The sequence below is a fragment of the Lissotriton vulgaris genome, chromosome 4_1 (assembly GCF_964263255.1).
Source record: "Lissotriton vulgaris chromosome 4_1, aLisVul1.2, whole genome shotgun sequence".
In the NCBI taxonomy this organism is placed as follows: domain Eukaryota; kingdom Metazoa; phylum Chordata; class Amphibia; order Caudata; family Salamandridae; genus Lissotriton; species Lissotriton vulgaris.
The window spans coordinates 1,064,124,954-1,064,145,487 of record NC_141691.1 but is presented as its reverse complement, the minus strand read 5'-3'; the positions used below and the strand labels follow the sequence as shown (position 1 = coordinate 1,064,145,487).

Genomic DNA, 20,534 nt, shown 5'->3' with positions numbered 1-20,534 from the left:
TCTGAGAGAGGTGATGGCAACAAGGAAAGCAGTTTTCCATGTTAGGAATTGCAACTCACACGTGTAAAGGCTCGAAAGGGGGTCCCATAAGTCTTGTAAGGACCACGTTTAGGTTCAGTACTGGAGCAGGTGGTAACCTAGGTGGGATTATTCGATTTAATCCTTCCATAAATGCTTTGATTGCAGGTACTCTAAATCGAGCTAGATGTTGCCTATTCTGTAAATACGCTGCAATTGCTGCCAGATCCAGGCGTATGGAAGAGTAAGCCAAATTGGACCTTTGTAGGTGTAGAAGGTAGCAAATAATATTTTGGATGGAAACATCCAGTGGATCAATGTGATTATTGTTACAATATATTGCAAATCTTTTCCACTTAGCGGCATAACATGCTCTGGTAGTGGGTCTTCTAGCTTCTTCAATTATGTTCATACAGTCTGGTGGTAGGTTCAAGTAACCGAACTCTAAGACTTCAGGAGCCAGATCGCCAAATTCAGTTGGCTTGGGTCTGGGTGTCTTATTTCTCCATGGTTCTGTGTTAACAGGGATGGCGTGAGCCGTAATTTCAGATGTGGAACCAGGGAGAGATCTAGTAGTGTGGTGAACCACGGCTAACGTGCCCATGTGGGAGCCACTAGTATTAGTTTGAGAGACTGTTGTCTGAGCTTGCGTACTACTAGTGGAATGGGTGGGAGAGGCAGAAAAGCGTACGCAAATCTGCCTGGCCAGTTCATCCATATCGCATTCCCCTCAGACCGTGGATGTGGAAACCTGGCGGCGAAGGTTGGGCATTTTGCATTTTCGTGGGTGGCAAACAGATCTATCTGTGGATGCCCCCACCTTTGGAAGAATGGTTGAAGTACTTGTGGGTGTATCTCCCATTCGTGAATCTGTTGTGACAGCCGACTCACCAGATCTGCTATCTGATTGTGAATTCCTGGAAGGTGTTCTACTGTCAGGTGTATGTTTTGAGGAATGGCCCATCTCCAAATGTTCTGTGCAAGCTGGGACAGTTGCAGAGAGTGTGTCCCCCCTGTTTTTGTATATAATACATGGCTTTCATATTGTCCGTCCGGATTAGGACAGCTTTGTTTCGTACTTTACTTATACCTGAAATGTTTTGAGTGCTAGAAAAATTGCTAGCAGCTCTAGATGGTTGATATGGAACTGTCTCTGTTGGTAATTTTGACCTTCAAATTGGCATCTAGGCTCCTCCCCTATCTTTGGTGGCTGGTCCATGATGACCAGTCCGGGTTTATACAGGTCAGAAATACATTGAGGAATATCCGCCGCCTGGCGCACATAATGCAACCTTTGGAGGGACGGGCCAAAAAGAGCACCTTGGTGTTCCTTGATATCGAACAGGCGTTTGATTCGATTAGTTGGGCTTACCTTTGGCGGGTATTACTTAAAATGGGCCAAGGGGAGAGATCTGTTAACTGGATTAAGTTGCTATACGCTCGCCCGATGGCGGGCCTGTACGGGGCGTTACGTGTCCAACGCATTCCCCATAGCAAGGGGGACGCGGCAGGGTTGCTTGCTTTCTCCCTTGCTATTTGCTCTGGCAATGGAGCCTTTGGCGTGTCGTCTGCCACAGTTACTGGTGGGACGGGGCATACGCGTAGGGGTTTCGGAGCATGTGGTGTCACAGTAGGCTGATGATGCACTCATATCTAAACAGGCCGTCCCACTCATTGTCGGATTTGATAGCCCTGCTGGCCCAATTCGCAGGGGCCTCTGTGCTTCACATTTATAGAACAAAGTCACAGCTATATGCGATCGGGACAGATGAAGACTGGGGAGGGGACCACCGTCCAGTGTTGGAGCTCCCCTGGGTTAAGGATACTGTCTGCTACCTGGGAATATGGGTCGGGAGGACAGAGGCGGTGTTCCATCAACATAATATGGGGAAGATCATTAGAGGGCTGCAGAGTAGCATTGCTTTTTGGAACACTTTTAACCTATCCCTGATGGTGATCCTGCCCAGATGTCTCTATACTATGCAAGGTTCCTTCTTTAAAATTCCGCACCGGGTATTTAAGGAGCTTGATAAACTGCCGGTCCAATTACTGTGGAACGGGAAGCGATATAGGGTCAGTTTAGCAGTCATGAAACGCAGCTGGGATAAAGGGGGGGGTTGGAAATCCCAAACTTGGACCTTTATTATTTTGCGTCGCAGTTGCAACATGCCATTGCCTGGCTGGACGCGGACCCCTCTTGGGAAAGGTCCTTGTTGGCCGGTACGTATGGAGACCGGCAGCTAGGGGCTTTGTTCTGACGGGCCGGGAGGCTCGCGGAATGCGGTCCCCCGCTGGTGCGGCTTGGAGCTGCAATTTGGAACCCCAAGGTCCGGAGAATAATCAGAGACAAACCCTTTGCCCCGGAGGCGGACTTCTGGATGATGCCGCCCTTTGCTCGGAGTGCCCAGGTGATGTCCGTGGAAGCCTGGAAGGCAGGGGGTTGCTCAATGTTGTCAGACCTTTACCCTGAGGAGATATTTATCTCTTATCACGAGGCGGTAGCCACCTTCAAGCTGGGAACCAGGCAATTTTTGCAGTACGCCAAACTGGCAGCACCGGCACGGCAAATGTGACCCACATTTCCAGAGGCCCCGGGACACATTCACACCCTAGTCACGATGATCGCTATGGCGGGAGGAGAAAGTGTGTCACTCACCTTTACAGAGCGTTGAGGGATGACAGAAAGAATGCCCCTCTACGGATAGAAGATAAATGGCAGCAGGTGTGTTCACAGGAGGTCACGACGCGCGACTGGGAAAAAAACATGGGAGTGTGCGGAAGGTGGCGGTGAGTAATCGCTTTAAGCAAATCCAGTATAACATAATACATATGACGTACCTCTCACCCAGGAGGCTGCATGCCATTGATGGCTCCAGGGACCCACACTGCCCCAGGTGTCGCTTTGCCCCGGCAGACTTTCTGCATATGGTATGGTTGTGCCCAAAGAACCAGACTTATTGGGAGGAGGTTATTGGGGACCTGCCCCGAATTACGGGATGGACTATAGAATTAGATCCACAAGCCTGTTTACTGGGCTTAATTCTTAGGGACCTGAAACGCAAAACCAGTAGGCAGTTCCTGGTCCTGGGTATCGTCATAGCCAAGAGGCATATCGCGATCCACTGGTTGTCGCAGCAGGAGGGGCATATGAGGAATACCAGGAGGGACCCCAAGCTACCAGAGGTGTTAATGGCATAGGGAGCGATGATGCATGAAATAGGGGGACAGGCCTCCCAAGTTTCTATAGACGATGAGATGGAGCTGTCTTCCGGAGAGGGGAGGGCCCCTGGACAAGAGAGGGAGACACAGGGTGATCCTGCATGAGTTCCAAGTTATATGGACCTTGAGTTACATAGACCCGGTGGTGGTGGGGGGGGGGGGGGGGGGGGGGGGGGGTTGGGAGGTGGGGGAGGGGGGGGTTGGGGGGGGGTTGTTGGGAGGGGAGGGGGAGGAGGTTCCTACAGTTGGGGAAGATCTGGTACAGAATATAATGTTGGGGGAAAGGGAGGGGATTCTTCATGATGACGAAGGTGGTTATTCTAGTAGCTGTATATTCCTTCAGTGTGCTTTTTCGCCTCGGCTGAGGTGGATGAACTGTAACCATATTGTTTTGAATGTGCACTGCCGTTTTGGAGAAAACCAATAAAGAAAAAAAAAGCTGAGTCCTTAGGGTCTATAAACATCCAGTCATTGATGGTAAGAAGGTGTGTGGCCCACTGATGATATTGATTATTAGACATCCCCAAAATGGCCATTGTATGGCGATTGGACACAGTTCGGAATGGCAATTGCCGGAGTCTTGTTTGCCGACAGGAAGGAGAGCAGCGCCTCGGTTATGCTGTTGAACCAGGAGTGGGGGGGTGAATAATGGAATGTTTTGAAGGGCATAGGGTAGCTGTGGGAGAAAGATCATTTTGAAAAGTGCCACTATCTCCAGAAAATTAAGAGATATACACACCCATTTAGCCAGATCCTGAAGGGTCCTAAATAGCAACGGTGTGAAGTTCAAACTTTAGGTGAGTTTGGGTATTAGGGCAACAGTCACTCCCAGGTGGAGACATCTTAATCTACATACGGTATTGCAGTCCTGCCAATCGAGCACCTTGCAACTAATACAGAAAGGGAGAAGGAGTGATCTGTCCCGGTTAACCATTTAACCAGCAGCATCACCATAGAGCTGGAGCATCTGGAAGAGCCAAGGACTAATGAACTGAGGTTGGCAAAGGAAGAGTAGCAAATCATCAGCATACAATAGCCAGGGCAAAGAGAATGGTGACTATTGGCAGCAGTGCCTGGTGCACCAGAAGATTGCCGGGGGGGGGGTGGGGGGGGGGGGGGGTGCGGACAATACGCCGTTCACTATGACCTGAGCGCAAGGCTGGACATATAGCACCCTAAAAAGGGTCTAGAAGCACGGTCCTAATCTCATGAAGGAGTGGACTAAGGACAGGAAGTTTCAGTCCAGGGAGTCAAATGCTTTCTCAAAGTCTAAAAGCATAAGTGCAGCCGGGTCACCAAAGTGTTGTTGGTGCTCCAAAGCAATGTGCACTCGGTGTACGCAGTGTCCGGTGCTTTGGCGGGACAGAAAGCAGCATTGATCTAAGTGGATATGGAAAAGTGGTGATAGCAAGTCGATTACCAAGGATTTTGGTGGAGATTTTGATTTTCGCATGAATAAGAGAGGTGGGACGATAGCACAAACACATAATCAAGGGTTTGCCTTGTTTGTGGAGCAAGACAATCATGGGCAGGTCCAACTCAGCAGGGAAGTGGCCCTGTCCACAACCTCCAAGGAGGAGCTAAGCAAAGGGGGGGGAACACTATGGGAAGCAACTTCTTATAGTATTCGGGAAGGCTTCTGGCTAGATGTCCTACCAGAATCCAGGCTGCCAATGGCATGGGCCACCTCCTCCGCGGTTAACGCGTGGTCAAAAGCTGCTCGTTCTACAATTATCAGCGTGGCCAGCGGGAAGTCCCCTATCAATAGATGTGTGTCCTTATGGATAGGATGGGGGGGGGGGGGTCAATCGTATAAGGAGTCATAATAAGCAGCAAATTCCGATGCAATCTCGATGGAGGAAGTGAGAGGAAGTTCCAGGGCAGTGTGAATCTCAGGGATGAGCCTGAAAACGACATTGTGTGTCACAAGCCAGTAAAGGAGCTTATGGGATTTGTCCCCCCATTCACAGACCAGTCTAGTCAGGTCATCCAACACTACTTGGCCTCATCCAGACATTGCTGATGGAAGGTGGTTCTGCAGTAAACCAGATGAAGCAGGGACTTGGCATCTGCAGAGCATTGGTTCTGCCTCCATCTCTAAACCATCTGAAAGAGTCCGGGCCTGTCCCTTCAGGTATGTTTTGGCCCAACCCTGTATTACTGCTTTGCCAGCCATACACAGGGTGCCCCTGGAGATTACCAAGTCTATATTGAGGTCTAAATAGGAGTTGAGCTTGTGGGAGAGATGCGCTGTACTGTGCTTGTCAACCAGCCACTACGCATTAATGCACCAAAGAGGTCTGTGGCCCGTTAAACGTCGGCCATGTTGCAATACCACCGGAGTATGATCAAGACACACCGTTGTAGGGTGTATGCAGACTGCAAAAAGGGGGATTTCCATGGCTAAGAGAATAAAGTAGTCTATCTTTGACATACTGCCGTGGACAGATGGGTATACTTGGTCAGTCTCAGGTGCCTGCTCCATGCATCACGATGGCCAAAGGATGTTAGCCAGTTCCTTAGTAGAGAAGGAGGTATTGGGAGCTATTGTCCCAGTTGTGTCAAGATTGTGGTTGGTCAAGTCATTGAAATCACGCCTATAATAGTATGGCTGGGAGGGAGGTCTAATACGAGATCTCTTGATAGGAGCTAGGGATGTGCTGAGGAGGTGGGGCGGGATATACAGAGTCAGGAGATTGAACGAATACCCTCAGGAGACCTTCCACCCTGAGGTACGTCCCTTCCGTGTCAGACACTGCACGAGTGACAGAGAAAGGAAAGGATCTATGAAGGAGTTTCTCTACACCTCAGTATTCCCTTGTGTGGACGGCATAATACACTATTGCAGCCATAACGGGGAAGAGTCAGACAACAAGTGCCAAGAAGGTGTGTCTCTTGGAGAAACAACGCGGCTGGGGAATGAAGTTTGGCAAAGTGGAGGACCACCATAAGTTTGATACGGTCGTTAAGACCATGAACGTACTAGGTAATTATTCGAAAGGTCATCATGGAGCTATTGGGAAGTGGGTGGGGGTCACAGAGAGGTTAGTAGCCTGAGAATGGGAGGCCCTGATGGGACAGTGGCAGATTGTAAAGACGTCTGGGAATGACAAGTCTGAGTCATGGTAGTAAATGTAGGATTGTGTACTGTGCGGATAATGAAAAGAGAAATAATACAGTACAACAAAACCACTGAAACAAACCCCCAATATATCCCCCAACTCACTTTCCGAACCAATATGTGGGAAAGAAAAGGAAAATACGCTGCTGGCTAAACAAACTTATAGCAAGAAAATATTTTGTGACAGGAAACATTTGTGAGTTACTGCAGAGAAGTAAGGCGTTGCATCGGAGGTCTAAATCCACAGTCATCCAACTTCTGCAGGTTGGGTCGCCCCAGGGTCCGGGACCAAAGGCCCTCGTGTGGCAGCTCCAAGTCTTAGTCTAAATCCTCATGGTGGGTACTTCCACCATCAGATCAGCTCCAGCCACCCACACTTGCGCCCCTCAGTTAGCGCTGGAGCCCACTTTTCCCACTGCAGGGTGCACCTATGCCTGATCTATGGACACAGGGTGCGCCCGATCCCAGGAAGAGAGGCGGCATATGAGGCCTGAGTTCCTTGTGTTCGGCTGCCCAAGCCACCGCCGAAGTCTCAAAGTAGGAGCTGGATTTATGAAGGACCTTTAGTTTGGCCAGGAAATGAAGGGCTATACTACAAAGCTGAAGAAAGGAGCAATGGTAAGTACTAGTACATTGTGGTGCTGCCATCAAGGACACATGCAAACAACTTCTTTTTTCTTTTTGCTGCTTTAGTCTTCAATGGACTGATAGAAGTTAAGCTTTTGCGACCTTGGTCCCTTCTAAGTCTTTTATAGAATAATTTTCAGAAAAACAGGTTTTGTAAATTGGTTGCATTCCACGTCTTCTTTTTGAATTGCTGTTCCTGCGGAAACTTGTACAATATCACACAAGAATGTTATAAACATAAAAGATGTCCTCAACTTACACAATGCCTTGTGAGTGATTACTGTGAAGTATCATTAACTTGACAACAATGCTGCTGAAAGACTGTATGCTCTCCGTATTCTAGAATGTGATATATATACATACATATGGAGTTTGATGCACACATGAAAACAGCCAGTAAAGTGATGTGATTCTGAGAAGTCACAGTTACACAGCAGCCTTCAAGTAGCAAAGTAGATGTGAATTCCTGCCCTTTGTAAATGTGCAGCAATTACAACAATGCACTTGAATAGCAATCGTGCTCACTTGATGCAGAAGTATGTGTTCTGTACTGACAATTAAAAAGAATGGCAAATAAATGACCTACAGATAGTCATTAAATTTTCACAAACTTGCTGAGAGGACATAGAAGTAGCAAGGGGGAAAATGTAGCTCTACTGGAAACAACGTATAGGGAGTTTTGGAAACAATTCGCTTAGATCTAGGGTCAGGTCGCTTATTCGGTTTGAAAAAAGGGGGTCATCCAATTCCACCACACATGAAGACAGACAATTTATTTTTGGGATACATCCATTCTAGATTGAGTCCTCATCCAAGTCATACCCTGCAAGTGCATTACTGACTATGGAAATGTTCTATAAAGTATTTCAAACTGCACACCATCCATGTGCTCTGGTCAGTGAGAAATCATGCCATGTCAATCAGATTTGGCTGGGGCAGATCAAGGATAATTACTTATCTCGCTAATTGTTATCAAGTTTGGGGAGGCAACTGCCAAATGCATAACAGAATAGGTATGCTGTAGTTTTCTATGTCTGGAAAAATAACAGAAATGATCTGCAAAAAGAAACTCAAGTGATGAGTGTCTGGTCATCATGAAGACCTCAATCATTTTGACCACTTCTTTTTACTACAGAATCAACGCGCCATATCACTATTATGGACATTTAAAAGGTAGTCCAAAACAAGGCAAAAGATTTAAGGTGGCACCCATATAACATAAGGAAATAAATCTCATAAAACAGGTTGCTGGCGGGTAATATAATTTGAAAGTGAGTCGTGCTACAGCTATCTTACTGCCAACATTAGGCACCTGAAGAGCACATGCAGATGACAAGTTATGCATTCATGTGAAATAAAAATACCCAATTATGCAGACTGACAGACGAGGCAACGTGTTAACTTCAGGTGTCTCAGTAGAAGAAAATAAAAATGCAATTTAAAAAAAAAAAGAATTTACACATTACCTTGCGCGCCATTGTTTGCATCAGCAGCATCTTCAACCACAGCATCCTCTTCATCTTCATTGTCTTCCTCCTCCTCTTCAGCCTGCTCTTCTGGGACCTCTGGGTTTTCACCTACAACTGCATTCTCAGCTGGTGGGTTTGCTGGTTGGTTATGTGCAGCATTTTCAGCTTCCTCGTTTGCAGCAGCCTGAGCCTGTCAACATATATTGCAGCTTAACTACTACAAGAGTGGTTTGTTCAAGTTAAATAATTGTGAAACCAGATGGTTTCTTCCGGTTGCACTTTAAGCTCCTCTGTTGCGGTTCTCTGAACTTTCAATAATATATTTAATCATAACTACCACTAGATTACGTTTCAGCAATATAAAACAATATTAACAGCTAGGCCACGTAATTAAATACTAAATATTGGCACTAATTCAAGAAGACAAGCATTGTTTGTCTGCTGCTCATCAATTCACTAGCTCAGCTGTATATTCTTTCACTAAAATGTTTGCATCTTTTTATGTAGGACTAGTTTTGTCTTAAAGTATCAAAGAGAATGAAAACAAACCTGACTAATGTTCCATAGAACATGTAATTAAGTAGAACATACTTGGAAAGTAAGCCCTGATTAGGATCAGAGGCAGAGGGAGGAACCCATGACTAGGCTGTGATGCAATACTTGTGAAATTGTTAGTTTGTATTGATATAACCAGGCTTCATCAATTTAGTACATGTTTCCCACCGTATTACAGGGAGTTGTTATTCCAATTTTCGCTATACTTGTTGGCATGTCTACTTGTAAGGACGCAGGACCAGAAAACTTTTTTATAGTACATCTCTAGATTTTCAAGCCTACATCGGCAACACCAATTAGTGTGAAAAGAAATGCTAGAAAACTATTCCTTCAATATAAAACGTAAGAAATATACTATACCATACAGCAAAAAAACTCAATGCCACTTTTCGCAGAAGACCGATAATTAATCCCAAGAACTCGGATTAGTATGGGGAAAGAACGGCAGGCAGCTACAGACTGGACCACAAACAGCCTAGACAACCAAAACCTTCAATAAGATTTTTCCAAAATGAGCAATAAATCTGAAGCTTCAGACCAACAGGTAGTGTTAGCAAAAAGCCATTGGAGTACCCTCTGAACTATTTCTACAGATATTCACATGAAACTGTGCTGAAAAAACTGTGGCCATAATGTAACTACATGTGTACAAATGCCATTAAATAGCAAAACCTTAATTATGCAAAACTATAGAATAAAAAAAAGTGAATATCGGCAAAGCCAATAGGTCTGACATATGTGAAAATAGAGGGTGTGGGTGGGTAAGTGGGTAACTGCAATAAAGAATCAATTATTGACTGAACGGATGCATGAGCGTCCAAGTAGTGGGTGAGTGCATGAACAGATGGACGAGTGGCTGCAATCATGGAAGTATCTCAGCAGTTTCAAGTAAAAAATAGACATTAGTGGCCTTGCCAAAGTAGGTTTTCTTGGAAAAATAAGAACTCTGATACAGCATATTTAAATAAGGATACAAATGAAGCAACTGAAAGGAAACAAAAGGAAAAAAAGGAAAAATGCAGGAGAAAAGCCAAGAAAAGGGTGAGATACTGGGGCGTGGCTTAGCGGGCGAAGATGGCGGTCGCAGCCTTGTAGAGCTCCCGCCGGCCCGGACACATTTTGCTCATTTATCCTGGCCCCCGAGCCCGCAGTTGGTACCACGTGAGTGGCATCGGTTCCAGGGAGTGCTCTGACCCCTCCGGTGTGCTGATCTCGCGGTTCCATCTCTCCCGGGGCCCGACGGCGCCGGCAGCGAAGTGCGGCCTAGTCACTGGCGGTGGACCCGGGACCTCGATTTTCAGGACGCCAGGTGGCGGTCGGTGGTAGACTGCCGGAGGTCGCTTCAACTGGGCGGGTCCCGGCCCGACTTTGCAGCTCCAGTTGCCTACGAGTCGCAGAGGTGCCCTGTGTTCTGGTGCTGTGCCTTGGAGAACTTTCACAGGCGACACGGCGTGGTGGAGGCCTACACCGCCCTTGTGAGACCGGGGCCTCGAGTTTCGCGACATTGGGACTGGCCTAGACTGGAAGCGGTAATTGTCGCTCTTCACTCCGAAGACACTTGCGGCGGCGTCCCGGCCGGGGCCCGAGGCTTCCTGTGCCCACCGCTGTGGGTCTGCTCCTGGAGATTTGCTGGGAATTGTCGCGGAAGGTATCCGCCCTGATCTCGAGTGTACGGCCCGGCTGAGTGGAGGTCTCCGGTGACGGGACCACGGGCGGCTGCCCAGGGAGTGGCAACGTTGAGACTACAGGCAGCCATGACCAGGGGTGGTGGAGGAGGCCCGCCTAAGCAAGGCCCTATCGACAAGTTTACGGGGCCCAGTGGCGGATCAGGGGCGCCCAGCGGCGGCAGCGGAACAGGGCCGGACAATGCGACGATCTTGGCGGCCATCAGCCAGTCCCGGGACATGCTCGATGCCAAGATCGGGGCTGTGGGTGCGGACGTTACGCTGCTGCGCCAAGATCTCCGCAATGCGGTGGAGCGGATTACTGAGACCGAATCTCGCATCACGGTGGCGGAGACGGACATTGGCGCGCTGAAGCAGAGAATGGCAGAGGTGGAGCGTACCCAAAAGACTCTCGCTACCCGAGTGGAAGATGCCGAAGGGCGCGCACGGAGGAACAACCTTTGCTTTATAGGTTTTCCGGAGAGGTGTGAGAAGGATGATATGGAGCAGTTTTTGACCCAATGGCTGGAGGGCTGGCTCCCGGAGGGGGCCCTGTCCACTTGTTTCGTGATCGAGCGAGCACACAGGGCCTTGACACAGCGGCCGCCGGAGGGTGAGCGCCCTCGGCCTGTTATTGCAAGACTCATGAATTACCATGACCGCGATGTCATATTGCGAGAGGCGAGGAAAAAGGGTTCGCTCTCCTATGAAAATCACACTATTATGATCTTCCCGGATTATACGAAACTGGTGCAGCAGCAGAGACAGTCGTTTGTGGCTGCCAAAGCCAAGTTGCGGTGCCTGAAGCTCAGTTTTCTCTCCTGTACCCGGCCCGCCTGCGGGTGGTGTACCAGTCCCGGACACATTTCTTCGATTCACCCGAGGAGGTCTTTCGGTGGACGGACGAAGCAGTGAGGATCAGGCCGCATGCCCAGCCGGGGCTGGACCCGGGCGGGTCGAGGGGATCATCGCAGGAGCGGACGAACCGCCCAAACCGAAAAGGACGACATCGGAGGTCCAGATCACGCAAACGGTCAGCCTCCGCTAGTGCGACACAGACCAGTGGCACTATGGACTCTGAACACTCAGATGCTGGCAGTTGAACTCTGGTGGGGCCTGGACCCTGGTCCTATCTGGTAATGTGTTGCCCTACTTTGTGATGGATTAGCTAGTGGGGCTGTTGTATGGGGGTTTCGTTAATGCCAGACTATATACGTTCGAGACATTCGGAGGCTACCTGTGGGAATGCTGTGGGGCTCGGGAAGCGACTTCCAAGGGCCTCAGACCCTCACGAGTTGTGGGTGTTGTCGGGGGGGGGGGTGAGTGTGTGGTGATCGGGGTGTTGGGATCCTTTGGTATGGCTGGCCCTGGGTCCTCTGTTTTGGACCCGGGTCTATCCATGCCGCGACAGATACTTCAGTGTTCTATGAGGTATAGGGGTGGGGGGAGCGGGGATGGGGGGAGAGTTGGATTGTTGCTGTTGGGGGGGGGTTCGGGCTGGGGTGGGGTGGGGAGGTTTGGGGTTGGGGGGATGGGACCGCACGTGTATATTGATGTTGGATCGAATGAATGGTGGGGTGCGCTGGGGTGGCGCGGGGGGCCTAGTGGGGGAGACTGCCTAGATGATAGCTGATCAAACTGCTGTGCTTCCTAATAAGGCCATTCGTGTTGTAACATGGAATGTGAGGGGGATGCTCGATAAAATCAAACGTGGAGCAGTGTTGCGCTGGGGGAAGAGAGAGGCGGTGGACGTGCTGTTGCTCCAAGAAACTCATATGCTGGGCTCCAAGGTCCTTAGCCTCCAGAGATTCGGCTTCCAGCAGGTTTACCATGCCGGCTTTGCGAGGGGATCGAGGGGGGTGGCTATGTTAGTTAATCGCAGGGTGGCGTACGTTCATGAAAAGCAGTGGATTGACCCTCAGGGCCACTTTGTTTTTATCAAGGGACAGATGGGTGCCGAACCAGTGGTTTTTGGTAGTGTCTATGCCCCTCCTCCTATGCAGTGGGCCCTGTCGGTGAGACTATTTGCGGTGTGGGATGAAATGCCGGATGTGTTGACGGTGGTTGGGGGCGATTGAAATTAAGTTATGGATGTGAGCTCGGACCGCCAGCGACGTTTGCCTGCGGCCGTAGATCCCTCCTCCTCTACCCCGCATACTAGACTGCGTGCAACGGCGGACAGCTTGGGCTGGGTCGATGTGTGGCGCCATTTTCATCCTGCCGCGCGTGAGTTCACGTATGTGTCGGCAGTGCATGGTTCCTTCTCGAGACTAGACTACATCTTTATGCCTGGTGCCTGCTTGAGCCGTGTGAGTGACGTTGCTATCCTACCCAGGGGTCTGTCTGATCACTCCCCCGTTGTGGCTACCATAGACCTTCCCACGAAACGACAGCCGTTCCGTTGGCGGATGTCTTCGTGGCACCTACAGGAACCTGAATATGTGCATCACTTGCGCGAAGCAGTTGATAATTATTGGTGCGATAATCTTGTGGGAGACGTTGACGCAGTAACGGTATGGGAGGCGTTGAAGCCCACGATACGGGGAGTTGATATCGCTTGGTGTGCAGCCGCCCGACGGAAGCATCGGGAGGCCATTACGGCCGCTGCCGCTTGCGTGGAAATCTTGGAACAACGTGGCCGGGATGGGGGGGATGAGGCTGCGATACGGCAACTCTTGCAGGCGCAGCAATCCTATGCCTCGGTCCTGCATGATGAAGCCAGACAGGCGTGGCTCACGACGCGTAGCAGGGTTTATCAATGGGGCGACAAGTCCTGCACGATGCTCCACAGACTATGTCAAGCTACCTTCCAGCCTCCCGCGTTGCCAGGCCTCACGGCGGAAGATGGCTCGGTGGTGATGGACCCGGCCCGCCTCGCGGCTAGCTTCGCCCATTACTTTGAGACACAATACGCCTCCCGGGACTCCCTTGAGATGGAGGAGATATCCACATATCTCGATGACCTGCTGCCACAGGCCGTCTCCAATGACACTAGAACTGCGCTGGACGTCCTGCTCACGGCTGAGGAACTCGGGGAAGCGCTGGGACAGCTCAATACAGGGAAGGCGCCGGGCCCGAGTGGTTACCCGTGCGAATTCTACAAAAAGTTTCACCTCCAGCTGGGGCCTCAGTACAGACGCGCGCTTGAGGCGGCACGGACCCAGGGGGAGTTACCGCCAGATTGGCGCCATGCCGAGATCGTGGTGTTTCTGAAACCCGGCAGGGCCCCGGACAGGCACGACTCGTACCGGCCCATTTCGCTATTAAACAGAGGCCAAAATCTTGGCAAAGGCCTTGGCGAACCGCCTGCTGCCCTATATTACAGACCTGGTCCACCCTGATCAGGCCGGGTTCATGCCCCGTAGGGCAACTCGCCACAATATCCGGCGGGGGCAGGCGGCGGTTGATGCCATGGGGGCTCGAGATGAGCGGGCGGCACTTCTACTAGCGGATATGGACAAGGCGTTTGACTTTGAGTTGGGCTTACTTGTTTACGCTCTTGCCTCGCCTTAACCTTGGTCCAGTGTTCCTATCATATCTGAAACTACTGTACACCAACGTCACGGCCTCGGTTCGGGTGGCCGGAGCAACGTCAGGGCGCTTTCGGATTGGTCGGGGTACCCGACAGGGCTGCCCCACTGTCCCCATACCTGTTTGCCCTGGCGATGGAGCCCCTGGCATCCCGGGTGCGTGCGGATGCCCACATACGCGGGTTTGTGTGGGGTGTTGAATTGGTAGATAGAATCGCATTATATGAGGATGATATCCTCTTTTTCCTCACTGACCTGCAACACTCGGGTCCCCGTGTTCTGGAGGTCATGCGCATCTTTGGCAAGATCTCCGGCCTTCGGCTCAACCTTCACAAATCGACTTTATGGGTGCTGGGTGGCGGAGTCGTGGTAGACCCCTGGGCTGCAGGACTGCGAGTTGCAACGGATGGGCTGAAATACCTTGGCGTCTTTCTCTCGGAGTCGCGCGCCGTGGCTTGGCTTGGGATCGTGGCGTCCTGCCGGTGTGGGAACGGGTCCAGGCCGATGTCAAGACTTGGTCCAGAATGCACCTCACTATATTTGGAAGATCGCCCATCTTCAAAATGGTGGCGCTTCCACAACTGCTGTACCAGCTACAGAACTTCCCTTACCCTATAGGCCTGCAATGGTTTCTCCAGGTCAACTCGACGCTGGGTCGTTTTCTGTCGGCTGGTGGAGCGGCCAGAGTGGCGTTGAAAACATGCTTTGTGTCTACCTATTGCGGGGGCCTAGCCACCTCTGATCTCCTCTCTTACTACCAGGCTTCCCAACTGCTTGTTCTTAATGAGTGGTGGTACAGTGACAGGGGGGACCTGGCGTATGCATTGGAGCGGTCGCTTATGGGCGATCACACATTACACACCATTCTATACTCAGCTCGTCTGCGTCGTGCACTGCCGTCGGTTACCAGAGTGGTCTTTGCAGTGTGGAGACAGGCCCTACGCCGCATGGGCTGGTGGGGCAAGTTGACGGCTGAGACGCCGCTCTGGCATAATGGCCTGCTCCCGGAGCTCTCGGCCCTGGCTGACTTTGAGGGCTGGGAGGCGATAGGTATCTCGCTACTGGGCCAGGTCATGTCCGGCAATACCCTCAAATCATTCGAGGAACTTCGCACGGAGTTCCAAATGCCTCAGTCCCAGTTTTTTCCGTTATCTGCAGCTGCGCCATGCCCTCACCCCGAGCATTGCCAACCTGGACTCCCTACCCGAGTTCAGCCCAGTCGAGGCGAAGGTCTTTATGGGAGACCTGGGGGATAGGAAGGTATCCCGGATATACCAGACGCTAGTTATCCATTGCTCCTCTACCCTGCACTCTCTTCGGGCGGCTTGGGAGGTGGACGTAGGCCCCCTGAATGAGGACGATTGGAGGGAGGCGCTAGAATCCCCGCGTGGGACCGCCATTGCTGTACGGCTCCGGCTCATCCAATTTAAGTACCTGCACCGGGCCTACTACACCCGCGAACGATTGTGGAGAGCTGGGTTGATTGAATCCCCGGAATGTCTGCGCTGCGGGGCGGTGCCTGGATCCCTGTTGCATACTGTGTGGTCGTATGGTCGGTTGTCTGGCTTTTGGAGAGGCGTGTGGAGCTGTCTATCTGAGGTCCTAGGCTGGGACCTTCCCCGCACCCATCGGCTGGGGTTGCTGCATGTTATGGAGGGCATTGGTGGGAACATTTATAAGCGTCATCTGCTGCTTTTGGGGCTTGTTGTCGCCAAGCGGGACCTAGCCCGGGCGTGGAAGGGTGTGAGGGCCCCTCCCCTGTCTGCGTGGAAAGCTGGATTGGACTATTACATGGGCCTTGAAAAGCCGATCTTTGAGGCGAGGGGCTGCCCACGCAAACACTACAAAATTTGGAAGCGGTGGGCCGACTACCAGGGTCTGTCACTGGATCCCCCAGCGGAGCGAGAAGAGGACATTTGATTGTACGGACATTGTTGGCCTGATTCTGCGACACTCCTGTCGCACTGCACCTACACCCTTTATCTGCTGCTATATGTACACGTGCGTGGGGGGGAGGGGTGGGGGGGGAGTTACTGGGAGTTGGGGGGGACGGGGGTTGTGGGATAAGGTGGGTTGGGGGTTTATTCATACTGAGCCTATTTTCGATGCTTGCTTGAACATTTGCTACTCATCTGATATACTGTACCTGTACTGTTGGTGGTGATCTCCGAACTGTGGGGTGCCACGATTTTATTGCCTACTTGCTCAATAAAATTGGTTGTGAAAAAAAAAAAGGTGAGATACTGTTGCAACGCATACAAATTATGGCAGTCTACTTTCTGTCCCGATCTACTTCTGAATTTCTGGAGCATTCTGAAGTCTTTTCAGTGTTTAGCTCCTCATTAAGTCTTTGTGCTGCGCTCCTTCCGTCGGTTCTGAGTTTATGCAATCTAATTTTTGCTCCTGCAGTCTGTGTGATACTCCTCCAAAAGTATTTTCCAAGCTGCGCTCCTGTATTCAGTGTCACACACTTCCAACTTGTGCTGTGCTACCACTATTTGTGCTTCTAGAATCTGTGCTGTGTCCATGCAGCCTCTGTGCTCTTACAGATTGTGCTATGCTCCTGCAGCCTCTGCTGCACTCTTAGTCTGGTGGTGTTTCCCAGCAGTCTGCTATGCACCAGCAGTTTGTGGAGTGTGGCTATAGTTCCTGAAAAAGATGCACAGTATGTTCCAAAGAAAATACATCTACATGAATTACCTTGAGAACAGAGTGTAGGTTACATCCCAGTTCTCATTCATCAGGAGAAGTTACAAACAGCTCAGGTAATCCACCCTTACTAGCTAGAACCTTTAAAATGTCTCACAGCTGTCTAATTCTCAATGTATTTCACGTTTCCCTGCTTGACTGGCACCTAATCGTAGAAACTACAAGGATAACATACTTTGTGCTCTTAAAGCCGTAAATCAATGATCCAATGTTTCATAATGGATTAAGCAAAAGCCTAGCCGGGGACTATGTTTGTGTCCAAGGAAACAGTGGCAAGCCTTATCTGAGGAAACTGAAGAATCAGGCCAGGTAGATTTCTTTTGGTAGCAACACTGTCTGCAGGGAAGGATTCAGCTTGTTTCAGTAGACTCAAATGGCTATGAGATATGTCTTGCAAGTGTACTTCTAAAATGTTTTAAAGTCAAAATGTCCTGGTGCAATGGCCCATTCTGCTCCACAGAATCCTCTTTCTGATCTCCCTCGCATGTTTCCTGGGAAAGAGATGTGTGTCATAATTCAACATACCTGTTTCTATACATGATTTTGTCTGTTGCACGGCAACATAGTACTAGACTCTGTTGGGCTTTAGGGTGCAGCCAAAGAACTACTCCTAACATTGGTAACTATGGTCACCATGCCCATGCCATGAATAACGCTTGATTGCAACTTATAAATACAGGTCTTTTTACCTGCACTTCGGTCATAATTTCCATTACCACCTCCACCATGCAGATTTGTGTAGCCTGTCATTACAGGTCCCTGGTTACTGGGACCTCGGACTGATCGCGGCCAAGAGACTGCTTACCAAGCGGTGGAAGGCTGACACACCCCCACACATCCGACACTGGAGCCTGTCGCTAGTGAACTGGGCGCGGGCGGAGAGCACTGTCCTGCGGCGAGAAGAGACAGCGGGACTCAGGAAATTTCCTATCGCACAACACTGGGATGGCATCCTACACTCTTTTCAGCAGAAATGTGTGGAACAGGGGGATTACGTGAAGAACTGTATGCTGCCCCCCCTTCCCCTCCCTGTAATGGTTACTACGAGACATATGCAATACACAGATCGCTGCCTACACGGCCACCATGCCTTGCCCACCGTGTACTACATACTTGACCGTTCCGCAATAGCGGGTGCTTCGCCCTTCCCACGCCTACATCCCCGCACACAACGCTGTAACAATGGGTCCAGCCACCAAATGCTTCCCACAAGGCATTAAAACACTACACCCGACGAGCCCTTATAGTAGGATTCCCCCCTTGTGCACTTGACATACGGGCAAACTGCCCTCCTCCGGTCTCCTACCTACCCACCCACTAGACCGCAACCGACACAATAGCACCGCAATTCCTTCCCCGAACACATGGCTATCTCTGCCCCCATCCACCCCTACCCGTCTTTTGTATTACCTGTGTTACTGTTTTATAGTTTGACATTCTGGTCTGATCTCCTTTGGACCAAGCCCTTGCAGATAGATCATTGCACTTAATGCACCACAAGGCCTTCAGGAATGGCAGCTATGGCCTGGGCGTTTCACCTGAGTGCCAACACGGATAACAGACACAGACACTATCATCAAGGTGGCTGAACTACGTAGGTACACGCTCACCAACTTACTTGGATTCTGAGCAGCCTCATCCCTCATTTATGTAGCACCGCGCCCGCTTGAAGGACGATCTCAACTGATACTCTTTCTAACGATACACAAGTGTCATAGTGGGCTCTGCCTAACCTGAAGACGCTGATGAGTGCCAACCTAACGATGTAACTGAGTTCACAGATAAAATGAGAAAAACCCCATAGACCAACACTTTAATAGCACGAATGATTGTATGATTGTGAAGTATAGTGACACATTGATATACGCTGCCGAACCCCAGGGTTGTCGGCCTAAAGCTGTGTTCCTTTGCTACGCTTGATGCAATACTCATTACTCGCAGCTGGCCCGGCTGGGTTGTAAGCTAAATGCTGTGTAACGTACATATTGGACAATAAAGGTCTTTAAAAAAAAAAAAAAATGGGTAAGGTTCTTAGCACTCCCATGAGCCACCACTATAAGAAGCAACGCGAAAAAAACACACCAGGGCATATTTACTATTATTTCATGCAACGTGGGGCAGCAAGGAAATTGCAGAGCTGTGGTGCAAGAAAGGAAGAGAACAAACTTGCTTATATTTACGAAGATATAGAGCAAATCTGCTCTCCCTGCTTTGCTCACTGTGTGCTGCCAAGCGCTAAAGCAGGTCTGCATAATGGACAGGATTATGTTTGTGCAGAAAGGGACACCAACCTGCAGAAAAAACAATCCAAAGAGGCGTTTTCCTCCTTCTATGTGCGATGCAGAATGCATCATGCACAATAGGAGGAAATAACAAGGAGAAAAAAAGATAATAAAAAAATAAATTAATGAAAAAGAAAAAAATTACAGGTCCCTGGTTTGATCATAGTTTCATTGGTTGAGGTAGGAGTAGTTGCAGCTGAACTGTGTACCCCACCCCTTAAAGTTGCACGGTAAAGTGGTACTCCGAATTACCCTCCTCACTCTCCCAGTCCGACACCTGCACTGATCCTTTCAGTTCATCCGTGCACTAAATTCTACAAAGACAAATGCATGTATATGCTTTTAAATCACATTCACCTGAAAGGGGCAGGAAGGTTCTAATGAGTTCACCTACTGTGAATCATTAAAAAGCAAGAGCCCAGCTACAAATTGGTGAAAGGTAATCTGTTTCCCAATCCACAAACTGAGAGGGGCAGTTCTCTTTGGTAGGTGGCTGTCGTGGAACAGTGGTACGTGTAAAAGAAATGCAATTTTGAATGATTGGCGCTTTTCACATTTTTGGAGCCATCTTTGAATCTGAGTGGGTAGTTGTATGTAGGGGACTGCCACTGTAAGGAATATAATCTGACACTTTGGCCTTCACCAGTTTTAATTTTCACCAGGGAAGAGCTTTGCATACCTATCCAGAGAAAGGCTGGAACCAGAGCCAGAATTTTCTTCTGTTTCCTCTGGAAAAGTAAAGAACAAGCCCCAGGAACTAGGAGAGAACGTTGCAGCAACCTGAAGAGGAACAGCAGATCTACTGCCTCCTATGTATAGATTCTGTCTGACTTCAGACCACAGCGAAGCCAGACAAACATCCACATCACTGAGAGACCATAACTGGCGGCCAGCAACTGCTGTACTGCCTGAGCTGTCATCAACAAGCAACAGTGTACCTAGCACAAGAGACCTTGTGCCTCTGCACCATGGTGCTGTACCGGTGATCTCCTTTCTTACCCAAATGCACCCCATTGGCCAGAATGTCTCAATAATCTTGAGAGATTTACATCTCAGAATTCGTTGAATTCAGGAACCATGCAAGCATTTGGAGAGAGGCTTGTGCCGGGTGTAGGATCTGGCAGTTGTTCCTCATGAAGAGGATTTAGATCTTGGCTAGGTAGATGGGATTGGACTCTGAGAGCAGCAGGAGTTCTGTAAAACAATACTGCCTGGGACATTTGGGAGATATTAAAATGAGGCGACAGTGCTCCATCTTCATCTTGGTGAGGATCCTTGGTACGAGGGGGGGGGGACGACATCGTCATTGAAAAGGCATTTCCCCACGACCCTAGGAGGTG

At 49.9% G+C, this 20,534-nt stretch overlaps 1 protein-coding gene across 1 annotated transcript in view; it reads right to left on the bottom strand.

Annotated features, from left to right (window-relative positions):
* Positions 1 to 20,534, bottom strand: part of MARCHF6 (membrane associated ring-CH-type finger 6) — a 1,612,715-nt gene that overhangs the window by 1,310,351 nt on the left and 281,830 nt on the right. The window contains exon 7 of the mRNA XM_086965293.1: positions 8,452 to 8,644. Coding sequence (XP_086821419.1) covers positions 8,452 to 8,644 — 193 coding nt within the window. The remainder of the gene's footprint in view (positions 1 to 8,451; positions 8,645 to 20,534) is intronic.